Below are 16,379 nucleotides of genomic sequence, written 5' to 3' on the forward strand. Positions count from 1 at the left end.
GTCGCACCGCCCTGCTTCACACCGCAGCCCTGGTCTCACCAATGCCGCAGGATGTCATCGCTGAGCCGCTGCCTGCACCGTGACCTGTGGACACCGCATGTCGCGTCATCCCACTTCGCACTGCAGCCCTGACTACATCCACACCAGCACTCCAGACTTTGTCATCAGCCCAGAGTTCGATCTGCAATGAGTGTGACTTCAAGGGCCTGATGACCCCTACACCGCACTCCAGAACCGATGCCAGCGACACCGCACTCCGGATCCCATCATGAGAATCACAATGCCCTACATTTCCAAGGTACTGTTACATGGCCAGCCTGAACAGTTGGATTTGTTGTTCCTGATGCCGTGATAACCCCTGACTGAGCTATCAACTTCAGTGAACTGTACATTTAAGTTAATTCTTGCAAAGGTCATATCTTTATTATTGAAGGTTCGATTTTTCTCGTTTTGGTCTTCTTTTACACAGATAAATATTGGCTATTTTTCTAAAACTGATGTGGTGTCCTTTTGTAGTGTTTTCACTATAATACTGTGTATTATGTGGAAATGCTTTACACATTGCTTTTGAGATAAGCCTGACTGCTCGTGGTAAGCTACCAAGGGGGTGAGCAGGGTTTATCTGATCTAGTTATCACCCTTATCCTGACTAGAGTGAGGGTCCCTACTTGGATAAGGTCCAACCCGACTGCCAACTAGAGACCCCATTTCTAACAGGAAGCATATAGTAGCAAGGTTGTAATTTACATAATTAATCATTAGCAAATTGCTCTTTCTCCATATAATTTTGAAAACCTCATTACCGATTGTGTTACATGAGAGGATTTATCCTTGCTGATGATAATGTGGCTGGTCCAGTATAGATTGTTGTCAATTAGCGTTCCTGATAGTCATTCTGAATGACAATTGCAATCGATGTATTACCTAATTGTCATGATATTAGTTTGCTTTTTCTCCCAAAAGTCAATATTTGACCTTTTGAATAGTCAGCTGAGATCCTGTTTGCTAACTTAAACTTGTTTAGTTAAGTTAGTTGAGATTGTAAGCCTTTTGGAGTTTGTGAGAGAATAACCAGATCGTCGCTGTAGGCTAGTGATCCCTCAACTTCTGCATGATTTCAGTATTCAGGTAACTCAGCAACAGAAGTAACGTGGAACATTACTTACATATTTCCTGTTTCCTATTAATTTCAGCACTAAGCAAACTCTTTTCTGCTGCATTTGTGAGATACACAAGTTGTTTTCATACTGTAGTGAGACAAATTTGCCGCCGATGACGATGCACTTAACTTCACTGTAGTTGAAAAAGGCTTTTTTCATAACAGGAGCCCACGTTCTGCATGTCCTGCTTCCATGGATTCCAAACCGCAACTCTGAGAACTGTAGTTGGAAACCATGGACAAAGAATGCAGAACAGTGAGACCATTTATAAATAAACATGGTGCGCACCAGTATGCTGACCTAAAAGCACGAAATAGAGGAGGGACACAGTGGTAAGAAGGCACTTTATAATCTATACATACATGGACAGGTAACCTATCTTTTAACTTAGTCCCTTCATGGTATGTGGATTGAAGTGGAGCTACTAGTCTTCATTTGGGACTAATGTAACTTTAATGTCTTAAACCACTCAAATGAGACATAATAACATAATATTAAGCATAATTTTAAATGTTACATTTTACACATGGTAATAGTTCAGAAAGAGAGAAAAGTGATTGGAGTGAAATGAGAAGGTACCATTAAATAGTACATTAATTGTCATATTTGAGACACAACTCATCAGTGTTAAATATGATTAAACCCCTTACAAATGGCTAATGGAAAGCATGGAATGAAAAATAATAGGTACTGTTAAGTCTCAGAGAAAATGGAGAATGCTTCTTTACAAGTAATATAGTTTTTAAGAGGGCACCTGAAACAGTGAATATCAATAGACATATATAATAACATTTGTACTGTAACATCACACAATGATTGACCACTCATGTACTGTCTGTTTATGGCAGCTGTGTGCCTCTTAATAACCAACACTGAAAAACAACTTCATATTTTGAAGAAATATTTATTTAACAACTGAATACATGCCAAAAGTAATAATTTACAGCAGCAAGTTTTATTACATTTCCTCCAGTTTTTTTTTTTCTATTTGCCTTGTGAAATGCATTGATAAATAGAGAAATTGAACATGTTTGCTCATAGGCTTGTTGATGTGCATACACTTTCTACATTGAAGATGTAAAAACACAACTCCTAACCACATACCTGTGATTACAGTATTTTGTAAAGCTTCATGTCTTAGTATTACTGGGAAACTCTACAACAGGTGTACCTGCAGACTGCAATACTTTACAAGATACCTCCTTTTAATGTAAAAAATATTTACATCTATTTTGGCTAAAGTTTAGGTAGCAAAATTGAACTATTAAACACATACATTTAAAGTCACTAAATAATGCATAAAAAGGGATCTTTATATGTGCATTCACATGCATGTTTTTGTTCTATTTTTTCTACATATGCATTTTCTTTTGACTACAATCATAACTTTCTGGCCGAGCTGTTAGTCCACTATGGGATCCATAACAGCAGGCTTGTGAACAAATCGTGATGACTTCGATAGTCCATGCAAATCGAATGAAAGACTAGCAAAGCAAGTAAAATGGTTTACATAACCATTATAGCTCAACAACATTTTAGGTAATGTAGTATTCACATTGTAAAGCTTTAGAACAGTAAGTGAAGGAATTCCACCTGGAGTTACCACAACGGCCCGAATACCTCCACTTGTAATGATGGCCATAGGGCTGTGCAGGAAGTAGAAACATTTGTAGGAGTGATTTGTTCACATTTTTATGTCAGCACAAAACCAGTGCCCCTCAGTCTAATTTTATAAATTATTTCTTTCATTAAAAAAAGTAAGGGCATTACCTAATCTTTGAACACTTTTCTCGCACCTTGACTTGTTAAAACCTCACACTCATTTACCCATGCAGTTTAAGTCAGCAGTATGAATGAGATACCCTAAAGGTGGCCAAAGTTAATCCACAAGACTTTATTTCAAAGTCACTGCATGAAGTCTGAAAACACTATTGGAATATTGTTACATTTTAACACTATTGGAATATTGTTACATTTTGTCACCTAAGCTAGAGAATAGCAATTTTAATGGAATACGTCAGTAAAAGATCAATGTTGTTTTAATTTAATTTTAAATAAGTAGCTATTTCTAGTTAACAATTGCAAAATATGTGCACTGAAAAGAAATTAGAGCACGTTCCTGCCAACCTTATCAATTCTCTAAATATTTAGAAGCGAGAGTGTGGCCACTGTATGAGCAGTTTATACTAATTTAATTTTTGGCAGCAAAGTGGATGAATGAAAACATAAGCATTCACAGCTGTTATCTCGTGTACCCAAATATCAGTAAATAATAGTTATGTAACCTGGTATTGAAATAGAATAGCAACTACTAATTCAATTAACTGGAACTGACTTCATATTTACACTTTGTAAACTTCCAATGTATCTCAACAGAGTAGTTTGATGCTATACATTTTCATTTGTCAGGAATAGTTGCATTGCTTGAAGTATTATAGCCCATATTATTAGGGAACATTATTAGTCCTGCTTCCAGAATTACAAATACCGTGAGGTTAGATAATTATGAAATCTGGGAATACCACTGTAGTTGGGCACCCAGGTATACCCTTACAAATGCACAATTAGCATAAATAGTTGTTTTTCAGCGCCTGATTCCAGTTGTAATTCATCCATTTTGGACAATTTCCCATTTTTGAATTTCATGCTAGGAGAGCAGTAGTCTTGCATCTCAGCACTCAGAATACCGTCCACTAGTAACTACTTGTTTAGTGGCTACTTTTTTATGTTTGTCAATTTTACAGCACTCCTAATTATAGTTGTAATGGTGTATATCATACGGCTAAAATAAAGTATAAAAAAGTTATTGTGACCTTTCGTGTGGATACTTAAGTAAACTGTAAATGCTAAAGATTTTACTTTGTGTAGCTGTAATACTCTATTTAATATTGTAATTTTTACTAACTTCCTTTTAGCATATTTTGTTTCCCTTCTTACGGACCTGCTTTTATGCTCACAGAAATAAAGGTGTTGTTGGTGCAAGTGCACTATTCATTACCTATGTACTTGTGGTGCGCATATTTGTTGAAGCAAGTGCGAACATGTACTGAAGAAACAAAGGTGTACCTATGACTGTGGCATATTTGAAATGCATACATTTGATAATCAAATTTCATGCACAGGGCTTCATTAGTTTTGGCTGGGTAACAAATGGACACCTTTGACAAGTGGGTGTGTATGTTCTGATAGTTACAGTTACTAACTAGTAGATGCATGTTCTGTGGAGCTACGGTCAGGGTCACACAATAATCCCATTGAAACATGTTAGCCTACACAGATGTCAGCACAGTGTTCCTGTAAAAACACATAATTCATATGTTAAGGAGCATTTGGAGCCTTCCTGGACTCCCTGGTAGCATGTAATTTCTAAGAAAATAGATGACTGTTTCCTAGAAGCAAAAGAGATAAAAAGCAAAGGTAGGCAGAAATGCATAAGTAAGGGCCATGTGCTCTTTTACGAACTTAAGTTTGAGGCAAGAGTGTGAAGCAGCCAACATTCACATGGAGTATATTTCAGTTACCCACCCTTTCCCATCATAAATGTATTTGATATTGGTTAGGTGACATAGTACACATAACAACTACAGTCAGTACTTACTACCAATTGACATTTCTTCCAGTGTTGACTTTCTTAACTTTGGGATTGTTGAAGCTAGATATGTATGAGTCACTCTAATTTCCTAAATAAACAATCATTGTTGACCATATTTTCTAAAATTTGGCCCAAAGCAAATCTAGACATGTGAAATGTTGATATGATATTATGAGCTCCTCAAATTTTATATCTTGGATTTCATAGGTGCTCAGGGCATTCTCAGATTTTTTTTGGGTGGAAATCTTTTCAAATAAGGCCTAGCATAGCAGGACAATCACTAACTAACAACTGTACTCTGCTTGTTCAGATGATAAGCATCTTCACCAGATGTAGTAATAGCCTATGGAAGGATCAATGGAATCAGGTAGGTAATAAGGGCTATACCATCAATTATATTAATAAACACTGGACTTATGTCTGGACTGACTCTTAATTTTTAGCAACAGCAGCACCGCTAATAGAAAATGCAGCATGCTAAAAATAGTTTTTCATGGCTTATGTGGCCCAGAAATATGCAAACCGCAACTCTTTACGATAAGAAAAGGTGAGGAACCCAGCTCTCAATTAAATACATGGCCTGGACCAGCGTGTGCATTACATAAGATGGGATGCCAGCAAGTGAAAAGGGATAAGGACTAGATGTGTGCTTCTTACATGCTTGTGGAAGAAGACGTTTTATGCTAATTTCATCACAGGGTGTGGAATGAAAGTATATGCCTTTGGGTGTGTCCAAGACCCACAATGGCCCCCATATCCACTCTTTCAAACTGCACTAGTTTACGCAAGCAATATATCCACTTGAACAATATTCAGTTGCACTGTTGAAAAAAGCAGCAAATGTTAATAGACAGTAATCGTTATTCACTAAGATGAATATCTTAGTAAATCAGGTGCGATTTATACCTCACCTCATGAGCTACCTACAATTTTAAAACATAGAGTCTAAATAGAGGAACACACATAACTCTGAACCTGGGAAGATTGGTACAACTTGGCTCACATGTGGTTTTGAATCATAAGAAAATCAGTACCCCTTCAGTCATAGCTGGGCAGAGAGAATCTATTATGAGCATCCAGTAGCTGACCGCACCTGCTCATCTGGAAACTCATAAATCCTCATTTCTCCAGTCAAGGCTCATCACCCCACTGGCCAGCAAACAAATTTACAAACACCTTCAAGTTGGTTTTAATGTTTGTGCGTGTTTGTCTAGCCTAAGTGGAAAGCACACGTTGTGTGATATAGCGACGGTCACAAACTTGTGCAGTACAAATTATGTTAATAGCACAGCTTTGTGCATCATGCTAAAATGATATTTCTATTAATAAAATATGATAATATTATCTTCGACAGGGGAATACAACTTATGATACCCTGTTTAGGAAACCGAGAAGATACCTCATTCTAAACTCTACTCAAACTGTGAGAGAAAATAGATGAAGGTTCTAATATTTCCAAGCTCCCTTCTCCACTCCCCTCATTTTTACCATTTTTGCCTTCAAAATTAGATTATGAAATGTTATTGAACTTAAACTGTGAGTCAAATAATCATTGAGTGAGAACTATGCATGTGCCAAGCGTATATCAGAATAGGTCCATCCGCACCTAAGGACAGATCAGGCTTACTGGTTTATTCTCATTAAAGGGAATTTTTTGAATTCATAGAGTCAATGTGGAAATTAGCGGATATTGTCAGCCTAGACAGAATAGTTATATGATCTACAGTTACATATGACCATATTATTTGAGAAGCTCCAACTGATTCTGAATATAGTTTAAAATGTAGTTTGTTGTTTTTGCAACTGTCTTAAGGCATTAAATACCTGTACTGTAGTGATAATTTGAGGCCACTGCTTACTGATGACACCACAATTATAAACTTCCACATCAGTGGCTGAGCAACAATGCAATAAATGAGTCTACAATTGGAATGCCACCAGGAACACAAGTCCATCAAAATGTTGGATACACATAAAAACACCAAAATACAATTATAGTATCTTTCAATTCTCAAAATCAGTTACAATACTGCGCAATATATATATTTTCTATCTAGAATGTCAATTTTAATAATACATCAATAGTTTGTCTGTGAGTGCACAAAGGGGAACATTTATTTTGTTATTTTTTTTCATTTTGTTCCACAGGAAAGATGCAAGAGCAAGTGAAACATCGGCCCATTTACAATTGTGCCTTTACTTGGGTGCGCAATAATAACATAATACACAGTTTAATTATTTCTGCTAATTTGATAAGTGAATTATTTGCCTCATGCTTTTAGAGTGAAATTCAGTGTCACCTAAGATGTTAGACAATACAAATATTGGCACACAGTGACATTTGCTGACATCAGATACTACTAACTATAAATAAAATATAGTGTAATGATTGTAATCAATGCATCTGATAGAGTTGCACTCATTTACCTTTGAGGGTGGAAGTCGGAAGATGTTTTTAAGCATAAGCTGGGATCAGCAAAGCAGGTATCTGGCTAAAATATTTTGTGGCTTGGGAGAAGCCTTCATCAGTCAGCTAAGGTCTTAAGATAACAACTGGGACACTAATTGTCCACTAATTTACTAATGTATGCAAGTACTTAAACCTTCGACAAAGGACTGAACACAAATCCATCAGTATGTCTCAAAAAGGGTCATTCCATGGCTTGTGCAGTGCATGGAAATCAAGGAAGAGACATACTAATATAGAATTTTCAAGGGTTGACAGTCCTGCCCAGAGCACTGTTGAATTGGCTGAACTGTTTTAAAAGAGCAAGAGTTGGTTCTACCATGTGCACGCACCAGTTAAAATCATGGTGGAAGCCAATGTAGGTTGTTTTCAATGTTAATGGAATTCAAAGAAACCAACAAAGTATTTTAGGAGGAAGGAGCAAACAAAACCTTCAATCGCATTTCAAAAGATCTTTTACAAAATTTAAGGTTATACTTTAAAACGTTTTGGTTATTTCATTCTGTTGTGCACCTGCATACCCTCTTTTTGACATAAAAAATGGAGGAGATGTGCCTGCTCGTTGCACCTTATAAAGTCATAGAAAACAAAGAAAGACTTCTGATGATTTTCTCTCTTTTCTTTACTCTTCCAGAAAGTACAAATATACTCTATTACTCTAAGTAGTTAACCAATGTGCTATGTGATAGAAGGTTTTGCTTTTCATTCCTAAACAGCTATTTTGTAACAGTAAAAAACAATATTGTGTAGAAAAGCTAGAGTTTCTCACCATATATGGTAAGCTTCAGTTCACTCTATCCTCATTGTCTCAAAATATTAAACAGGCTATGTTTTTCACAAGAATAGAAATAGAAGCCAAATATAGTTACAGGTTTTAGGTTAGTGTTACTTGTTTAACAGACGTGGTGCATAATTTTACTTTCTGATAAAGAAAGTATGTTAACCTAACTTACCTCAGACAGAAGATAAGCAGGGTCCACTGTAATGCTGCCTTCAAAGAATTCCTCAAACTGTCAATAAAGCAGCACTTAGAATTTGAAACCAATAATTGAACAGCACAATATTGGAAAAACAATGTTCAGCTTTTGAAGAGGTTAGAGCTTACATTTACTGCATATATTTCTTAGTACTTATAAATTATAGTTTAATAAAATACATCTTTAGATGAATGCTGGAAGGTGTCGTCAGTAGTAGATCAGTGAAGTCAGCTTGTTTTGTGAAGGACAGATAGATTTTTTCCCTTGCTTGTAGTTTATGTTTCTAAGGACCATTCCATCCCCTTCCAGCATTTATACACAAAGAGTTGCTAGACAAAATATATCCATTTATCCAACCAAGTGGCGTGGTGTTCCTCAACTTTACAAACACAGTTTTTATATTAGTTCTGAACTAAGTGGCATTGACTGCAAAGTTTTCTTTGAATGATGTCATGGCAAAAAGGAATCAAAGATGTGTTGAACACAATTCAGTAAAATATGAACTACAATTCCAAGTTGCACTGTGTCTTCCATCTTTGAGAATAGGCTATGTAGCTGTAAGTCTAGTTGGAGATTCTGTTAGGATATTCAATATTCAATCCAGGTGGAACCTTATTGAGTACATCACCTTTGTAAACATCCACATAATGCCATGGAAAATGTTCATGAATATTGCATTTTTTCCAGTTAACTGTCTGTACAAGTTTCTACTCGAATGAGGTTTCTAGATATAATGGTGATCAGACACTTCGTGGTGCCCTCTCAATTTCATGGGTCCTCCTGTTTCTGCCTTTCTTGTTTTCTTGTATGTGTTTCCACTTGTTGGAGTTCACCTGGGAATTGCCAGATTTTTGTCTGCGTTGTTTGCGGTCGCGTTTCCAGACCTGCTCACAGAACTCATCCATTGTGTTCAGGTTTGGGTGGTTGATAAGCTGCATAAAATCTCTGTACCATATCTTTTGATTAGGGGTCATGCTGATGGATGGCTCCTTAGTCTTACCATTTTCTCCATCTTCCTCTTTATGTAGAAGTTCTTCAAGGTGCTCTGTGTCAATGACTTGCAAGGTCACCTTGAGCAATGCTTGCATAAACCCATGTTCCACTGCATGGCAGTAGTATATACCAGAATCTTTCCGCTTCAGAGTTCGAAGAAGAAGTCCCTGTTCTGTCTTTATAAGTCGATCCCCCATTTTTATCTGTCAGAAGATAGGAAATATGTTGTCATTTATTTTCTTGCAATAGTTCAAAATAGGATTATCGATTCTGCAATATTAGTGAGATATTTGGTTGTTCAACCTAACCAAAAAATATTTCCTTAATAACTATTCATATGCATCTATTTTGTGCACAATAGTGATATTATTGTGAAACTTTCCTAATTGCTTGAATAGTTATCAATGAAACCACCTACAATACTTTGCACGGCTTAATAACTCTACATACCAAACACATATATAAAAAAGTGGATGAATACTTTTTTATTAGAAGGCCATTACATCATGAAACTCATAAGGTTATAAACATTCTAACGTTACAAAAGTAATGGAATTAATCTCTAAAAGAAAAATCTACTTTATTAATGCCATACATTTAAAAATTCATAAATGTATGGCTGGGTATCCACTTTACTATTGGACAGCTTAACCTAAAACTTTGGTGATTTTATGTGAGCATTTCAGAAACATGAAAGTTACAAAGCATCTCAAACAAAATGAAAAGTAATGTTCTAGCTTGTGTATTCATTACACTGAAAAAGAAAAAGATATTACAGGATAGACATTGAATAGAGAATAGATTGTGCAATGTGATAATTCTTTTGAAACTACATGTTACATAACCTGTGCTGTATCTGAAAGTAGTTTTTTTTTAAAAAATTCAGGCTCTAATATTTTATAAGAGTGAGCACCAGCATTCACTCTTCCACTTCTGTAACAAATCCAATGTGTTGTTAAATGTTTTATCATTCTCCTTGAGTACCTCTGGAAGTTGATCCCTAATGGTTGTTCTCTTTGCCTAAAAAATTTCAGACACTTGCATGCGTGCCAGTGTGCCATGGCCTCTCAGGATTGTTTACCTTTTGCATCATGCCCAAAGCTTGTTCCATTCATCCTCTCTGTTATCAATGAGTCGCCCTTTGTAAAAATGATAATAGTACCAGAAAGTGTTGGGAAAGGTGCATGAACCAATTGACTCTACCATGCACTTAGAGTCACAGTTGAGTTTAATTAAGATATATTACAATTATGAGGCTAAACTGTGATGCAAGAGTATGGTAGGCAAACATGTCAGTTAAATTAGTGTTATGGTAGGGTATCTGCATTTCTTTATGGTTAGCGACTGTTGTCCTTTTCAACTAAAATAATCAATATTCATTGGTTGATGCTATGATCCACAGCTAAACCTAAAGGCCATATAAACTCTGAAGGTGCCATGACATTCTACCTCTCCTAATGCACTAATAATGGCATCACATGTTTTTTTAACACCAGGTATCTCATTTTAAACCTCCCGACGCATAAATATAATTACTACACATGTATGAGTTTGAATTTGGGTTTATCCATTTGTAAAGTGCGGAAAAATGCCCAAAGGCATCGCAGCGCTGCCTCAGGTTCCTAGGAATGAAGAACAGAGAATAAAAAATAAAAAAATAAAAAAATGAGGAGATGTCCTTGGGGAAAATCGATTTGGATGGTTATTCTAATCAAAACTGCTGCTGAGTACTACATTGGGTGTCTAAACAGCCACATTTTAAGGAGCTTTCTGAAACATAACAGCTTTGGCTGGTGCCTCAGGTGAATGGGTAACAGGTTCCAGAGGTGGGAGGTATAATGGGAGAAGCTCCTACCACCACAGGACACTTTAAAAACTCTTGGGGTGATTAGTTATTATACAACATTAAATACTTCACTGATCACATCACATGTGACAAGACCTCTCCATTATGATAATCATCTCACAGTGAGGGGATCACTTAGATGTGGGTAAACATATGTGCCCTACTACAAGAAATGGCACCGGAACCCATCATAATCTCAGACAATTCTAACAAATGTGTTTTCAGTTTTATTTCTATTCTTCAGAGTCTAAGGAGGGAAAAAGTTCATGTTTTGCCTTTTTAACTAAAAGCAAAGCAATATTATGCTGCAGTGCAAAAAAATTGTAATTTGTAGATAAGGTTTTATTATCATTTTTTCATGATTTTCTCTTAATTTACTAACTTGTGAACACAAAAAATTTAGGTTTTTAGTATTAGTGATGTTAGGTATTATTCAGTGTGATCTATTTAAATATCAGGGAGTATTACGTTGTAATTATGTTTCCCCTGTAACCTATGTGTTTTCTTTTTAATTTCACAATATCTCTAAACCTAATGAAATTGACAAGTTGTAAAAACGAAATAACTGAAACAAAAGTCCCCTAATTGCATAATTTCAGTTAAAAATATATGCAAACTTCTACATTTAAGAGGACAATTTAAATGTTCTTTTACCGGAATGTTTTCTTATAAAAACGTGTGTTTATCTATATTGAGCTCAGCTGAAGTTGGGCAAAGTTAGGATATACTGCAAAATTTGAAAATTGCTTGAAGTTTCCCAGGTTAACTCAGCAAATGAGGATGAATAATGAAACTTTCTTGTAATTGGAGTTTTTAAAATACCAACTTGATGATAAGACCCAATGACACAGAAAACCTGCAAATATCAATGCTATGTGTGAAGAATTACAATTAAAACATTAAATACTAGGAAATAGTCTGAACATCAAAATGTAATTATGATGTGCTTATATTGACATGAATGTGTGTTACTTTTCTAAGTGAGCAAAGGAATAACTTACCATTCATAACTCACCGAAGGTTTAAACTTTTAAAAATTGTACATCCTTTCTAAATATTGAAATAAAATCCTTATGAAAGGTTGTACTTAAAATATTTCTGCACTATCATACAATACAAATGAGTCATTCCTGTTACATAAACGTGTATAGCAGTCAAAACGGACCACATTGCAACTTTAATTCTGACTATGACAGTTTATGGAAACCATGCCAGTAAAATACTTTATTAAAACTGTTACATTCGTTACAGCTGAATGGTGCAAATCAATGGTGAAGGCAGCCGGGTTCAGTGCGCACTAAACTATGGTAAATAAGACAATTTGTGCAGATTATGTCTCCATGTTTAAATCACATTTTTGTAACATAAATTGCTCTAGATTAAAAGGTCCAGTGACTCATTTCAAAGGCAAGGTGATAATGTGCACTATTTGAACTCTTGCCTTAATTGCCTTGTTTCATTACAGATTTGTCAATTTGACACAGCTATTTGGTTTCTTTTCTTTTGACTTTTTAAACATTATTTTAGGATAAACGTTTAGCTTCAGGGAGCTAAGGCCAGCGGTGGGGGTTAAAGGTCATGCTCTCAAAGAGATGTGGCTGAGTAGACACCAAAACCTTACTACTGATGCCTTTACGGCCAAAGGCAAAGGAATGCCAAATAACATTCTACATGAAGAGGTTTTGAGAATGCAACAGGCCTAGATCACTCACTGAGTAACACCAAACAATGGGGGAGATCAGGAATGTTACTGTTCAGTGCACATAAGTTTGAAAATCAAAGGCAGTATGGTGTTTGATGTATGTATTTTGATGTGTATATGTTTATAGAGAACCCCTATTGTGCCTGCTTAACACACACACAGCCTTGTCTGTTGTACTTCACTTAGTACTTACATAACATCCTCTAACATAATTCTGCATATTACCATTAAGGCATTTGTCTTTTGGTAGTGTTTGATGTAAAACCCCAATTTAATTACTAACAGTTTACAAAAAATGTTTTGAATCTGTATAAAATTCAGACATTGCAGCTCGGTTTTACACTGTATTCAGAATATAAACGGTGTATAAAAATGCTTTCAGGTGTAGTGTAATGGGATCACCAAGTAAACACTACAACCTTCTAATGTGCATGCATGTTTTCAAACTATCACAAATTTCTGCGAAATGTGTTTTTAACAACATCATACATTTCGCGGTCCATATAATGAACGGTGTGAATATTCTCATTAGCTTAGGATTCGCTGCCCCTGAAAGTAGATAGAGCAGAAATATATACAGAAATGACATACATTCCTGTGTAATGGGTAGCTTATCTGCATTGTGATACACAAGCTTGTTCAATGTGAAACCCACACTGAAGGCATTTTGGAGTGTTGGGTGTGCTTAAATGGAATTTCGTGCTCTACAATTACATCAGAAATCGGTTTATTAAGTACTATTCATAAACGTTATGGGATTCTAGTCTCCAGATATATGTTTTTTTTTATTTATTTTATTAATTCTGCTCAAAATCCGCAGACATCTGTTTTCTGTGTACATGGAAATCTGAGAATATTTTAATATGTTTTTCACGGAGTCATAGATGCACTTTGCTTGCTGATTATATGATTGTTAGTGTGTCTCCTGAATTAGGGCTGGCCAACAGAATGACCCTAAGTCCTTGTCCGAACTAGATGCTGATGTGGGAAGGTCTGTCACAGAGTGAAATTTCTCCCTGTTTGGGTACATGTATGGAGAATCGTCCCTTTCTCTTACTGCATTACTTTGGTGAGGAACACAAGAAATAAACAGCTCGTGGACCATAGTGTTAATTGCAAAAGTTTGACAGATGTAGCCAGATGCAATACTGTCATATTATTCCTGTAAAACAAATGAGAATTGTTGATGCCTTCTATAGACTGGATACCTAAATAATACCATTAAAGTTTTGTTCTTTCTCTCAAATATACACATCGGAAAGGAGGATCCTAATCTGCCTAGTCCTGCTTGAGAATGTTTACATTTTGTTTACCATTTTTCAGTTTTTTCCTTGTATAGTTTGAAAAGCTCGGCCCTGAATATGTCCTGCTGCCTTATGTTAATTTTCATTTAGTTATACTGTTGGTACACGATGTTCATTTATCGTAGTTTTCCTCTCATGATTTTTAAACTTTAAGTTTGTTGCTTTCTTTTTCCCAATAGCTGGTAATCCAGCAAGGAGGACACTGAGATCTTCCTAACATCCTAATTACTTTTCTATATTTGTGATGCAATTGGTGGCTCAAATCCTTCCAGCGTGCTTCCACGTTTGTGTGACCTGCTACGGCCCTCCACCTGGCTGACATCTTTGATTGGTGGCTAGAAACGCCCACTGTCAGCTGCCCAAAAAAGTCAAATCACCGAGCATGTGGACTGACTCTCATTTGTCATGGTTAGCACACATCGACCATGTATCAGCTAAAGCCAGATCCAGGATATATACACATAGCAACTCAAACCATGTTTCCAACCGCATTACTTTTGTCATGGAGTGCAGGCTAAGTGTTAGTCCGAGTTAAAACTATAGGAACTTTATCTTGGTGGCCATTCAGGTTTCCTCTCTAACCCCAATCAAAATATTTTCTATCTGGATGCAAGGCTTTGATCTGGCACAAAAAAGGCCCATCACACGCCATATTGTTGGCAGACTAATAACACTAGTGAATTTGAAATATCAGTAACGAAGAGAACGTGAAATAATTGCTTTTCATTACTATGTCATCCTATGTCAAACTGTAAGTGAACTGTGGTGATTAAAAACAATTAACCATAATTAGCCTTCATTTCCATATTAACCAATGATCATAAATGCCTATGAATAAAATAGGTGAAAGACAGATGAGAGGTCACTTCTTTTAAACACAATCACACTAATGAACTGTGAGGCTAAGATCAATTTTAATGGACTGTAAATAGCACAATTAGAAACTAAGGGCCTTATTTACAAGGTTTTGGTGTAGGGCAGCGCCACAAGGATTCTTGCTGTGCTGCCCTGCATCAAAACAAAAGCACCGTATCTATTAGATACTGCACTTTCCTGTCGTTTCCCTCTGCGCTGGCGCACAATGGGCTGCTATGTGCCACCAAGGTCCATGGCACAAGTGCGTCTGCATTGTAAGAATTATTGTTTTTGTGTAGGAAGGCACATTTTCCTGCACAAAAACAATGGAGGCTTTTTCCTCTTTCTTGGTGTGCTGCAGGATGCAGCACACATAGAAATAGGACGAAACGTGGAGAAATAAAGTTATTTCTCCTTGTTGCACCTCCCTTAAGCTTCACCTGGGGAGGTGTAGGCTTTTGACGCATTTGCAGGTTTGCAAAATCTTGTAAATCTGGCATTGTCTCAAATGCCATGGGTGTTACATGGGAACATGCACCATAACACCCCTGGCATGCCTCCTCATTGAGGGGGAGGCAATGCAGCGACTTGTGCTGTGTTGTCTCACTCCACATGTACAAGGCTACAAAAAGCTGTCCATGGTGGCTTTACGTGGCCTTGTAGATATGGCTCTGCAGTGTGCACCACATGAGCATCATGACAGTGGCGGTCCAGTGGCACACGGAGACTTATAAATAATCCCCCTATGTACATAGAAACCAAGAGGGAGGAATACACCAATTGTTTAATTAGTTATACATGTGCCTAGTCTACCAATGGTACTATGTGTCTGTAAGTTAGGATGATTCGCTAAAGTTTGATCCTACCACAAATTGTTTTTCAGAACCAGTTTGTTGCAGATAATTAGTGAAATTACAATCCTGGGTGTTATTTAGCCATTTATGCAGAGCCCACCCTTAAACAACATATCCAGAGCAATGCTGTCCATCTGTGTTTTATTACCTCTTCTTTTCTCTCATCATTTTGCTTCTGGAATTGCCAAAACACAAGTGCACGCTGTGATTTAGGACTGCACTCCAAAAAAGTGCTGCTGTTCTCAACACCATAAATTATCTTTTCCTCCAGGACTTGTCGGTGTGGGTCATCTGTAAGAAGGAGAAGGAAACAGAATTAGACATAGCAATTTCACTCATTTTTCCACTTTCTACCTACGAACTATAATCAGTTAGTGTAGCCAAAGACTATAAAATGAGGATAAATAGATGAATGTTAAAGGTGCTTTGGGTGTTTTCTGTGACCCATTTCAATGTGGCAACACCAGTGGTAAATGTCACGGTAGACACCGGTGTCTCAGTAATGAGCTTACTCTACTGGAACATTAGCTGCACATGCCTCACTTCAAGGATTACTTGTGTCAGGAACTGGAAGTGGGTGTTGTAGGTCAAAGATAGCACTGCAGAGCACTGTACTGCCCTGCCTCCAG

At 36.7% G+C, this 16,379-nt stretch overlaps 1 protein-coding gene across 4 annotated transcripts in view; it reads right to left on the reverse strand.

Moving 5' to 3' along the window:
* Positions 1-2,048: 2,048 nt before the first annotated feature.
* The window catches only part of SEMA3A (semaphorin 3A), a 428,574-nt gene continuing 414,243 nt past the window's right edge, over positions 2,049-16,379 (reverse strand). For all 4 annotated transcript variants that reach the window (XM_069228709.1, XM_069228710.1, XM_069228707.1 and 1 more), the window contains 2 exons: positions 15,899-16,041; positions 2,049-9,392 (listed from right to left, as the gene is read on the reverse strand). In XM_069228709.1, the coding sequence (XP_069084810.1) occupies positions 8,937-9,392; positions 15,899-16,041 (599 nt within the window). In that variant the 3' untranslated portion in view covers positions 2,049-8,936. The remainder of the gene's footprint in view (positions 9,393-15,898; positions 16,042-16,379) is intronic.

Source organism: Pleurodeles waltl, chromosome 4_1, assembly GCF_031143425.1.
Source record: "Pleurodeles waltl isolate 20211129_DDA chromosome 4_1, aPleWal1.hap1.20221129, whole genome shotgun sequence".
NCBI classification, from domain to species: Eukaryota; Metazoa; Chordata; class Amphibia; order Caudata; family Salamandridae; genus Pleurodeles; species Pleurodeles waltl.